The sequence below is a fragment of the Seriola dumerili genome, unplaced genomic scaffold (genome assembly GCF_002260705.1).
Source record: "Seriola dumerili isolate Sdu_G_001 unplaced genomic scaffold, Sdu_1.0 BDQW01001125.1, whole genome shotgun sequence".
Lineage (NCBI taxonomy): Eukaryota > Metazoa > Chordata > Actinopteri > Carangiformes > Carangidae > Seriola > Seriola dumerili.
In genome coordinates, this window is record NW_019175380.1 from 986,496 (window position 1) to 986,882 (window position 387).

Here is a 387-nt window from a genome sequence, read left to right on the forward strand (position 1 = left end):
ACACACACACACACACACACACACACACACACACACACACAGACACACACACGAGGATCTGAGTGTGTTGTTGGTTCTTCCCTCCACAGGCCAGTCCCCTGCCTTCCTCCTCGTGATGCTGACGCTCTGTTTGTTCTGCGGACGGGTCGACGGATCGACGGGTCGACGGGTCGACGGACTCGGACTCGGACTCGGACGGATCAAAAACTCTCCGGGAAAAAAAAAAAACCCTTTTTTTTTTTTTTTTTTTTTTCTGATATTCAGGAAGAAGCCGACAGTCCTCCAACTGCGCTCTGTAGCTATCCCATAAGGCAGCTGCGTGAAAGCTGTGTGTCTATGCAACCTGCCCACAGTGGTGTGTGCCCTGACCCCCCCCACCCCCACCCC

General features: G+C 53.7%; 1 protein-coding gene across 1 annotated transcript in view; it reads left to right on the forward strand.

Moving 5' to 3' along the window:
* Window positions 1-125, forward strand: part of kdm6a (lysine demethylase 6A) — a 38,182-nt gene extending 38,057 nt beyond the window's left edge. Inside the window, exon 30 of the mRNA XM_022767304.1 lies at window positions 90-125. Coding sequence (XP_022623025.1) covers window positions 90-116 — 27 coding nt within the window. The 3' untranslated portion in view covers window positions 117-125. The remainder of the gene's footprint in view (window positions 1-89) is intronic.
* The last annotated feature ends 262 nt before the right edge of the window (window positions 126-387 follow it).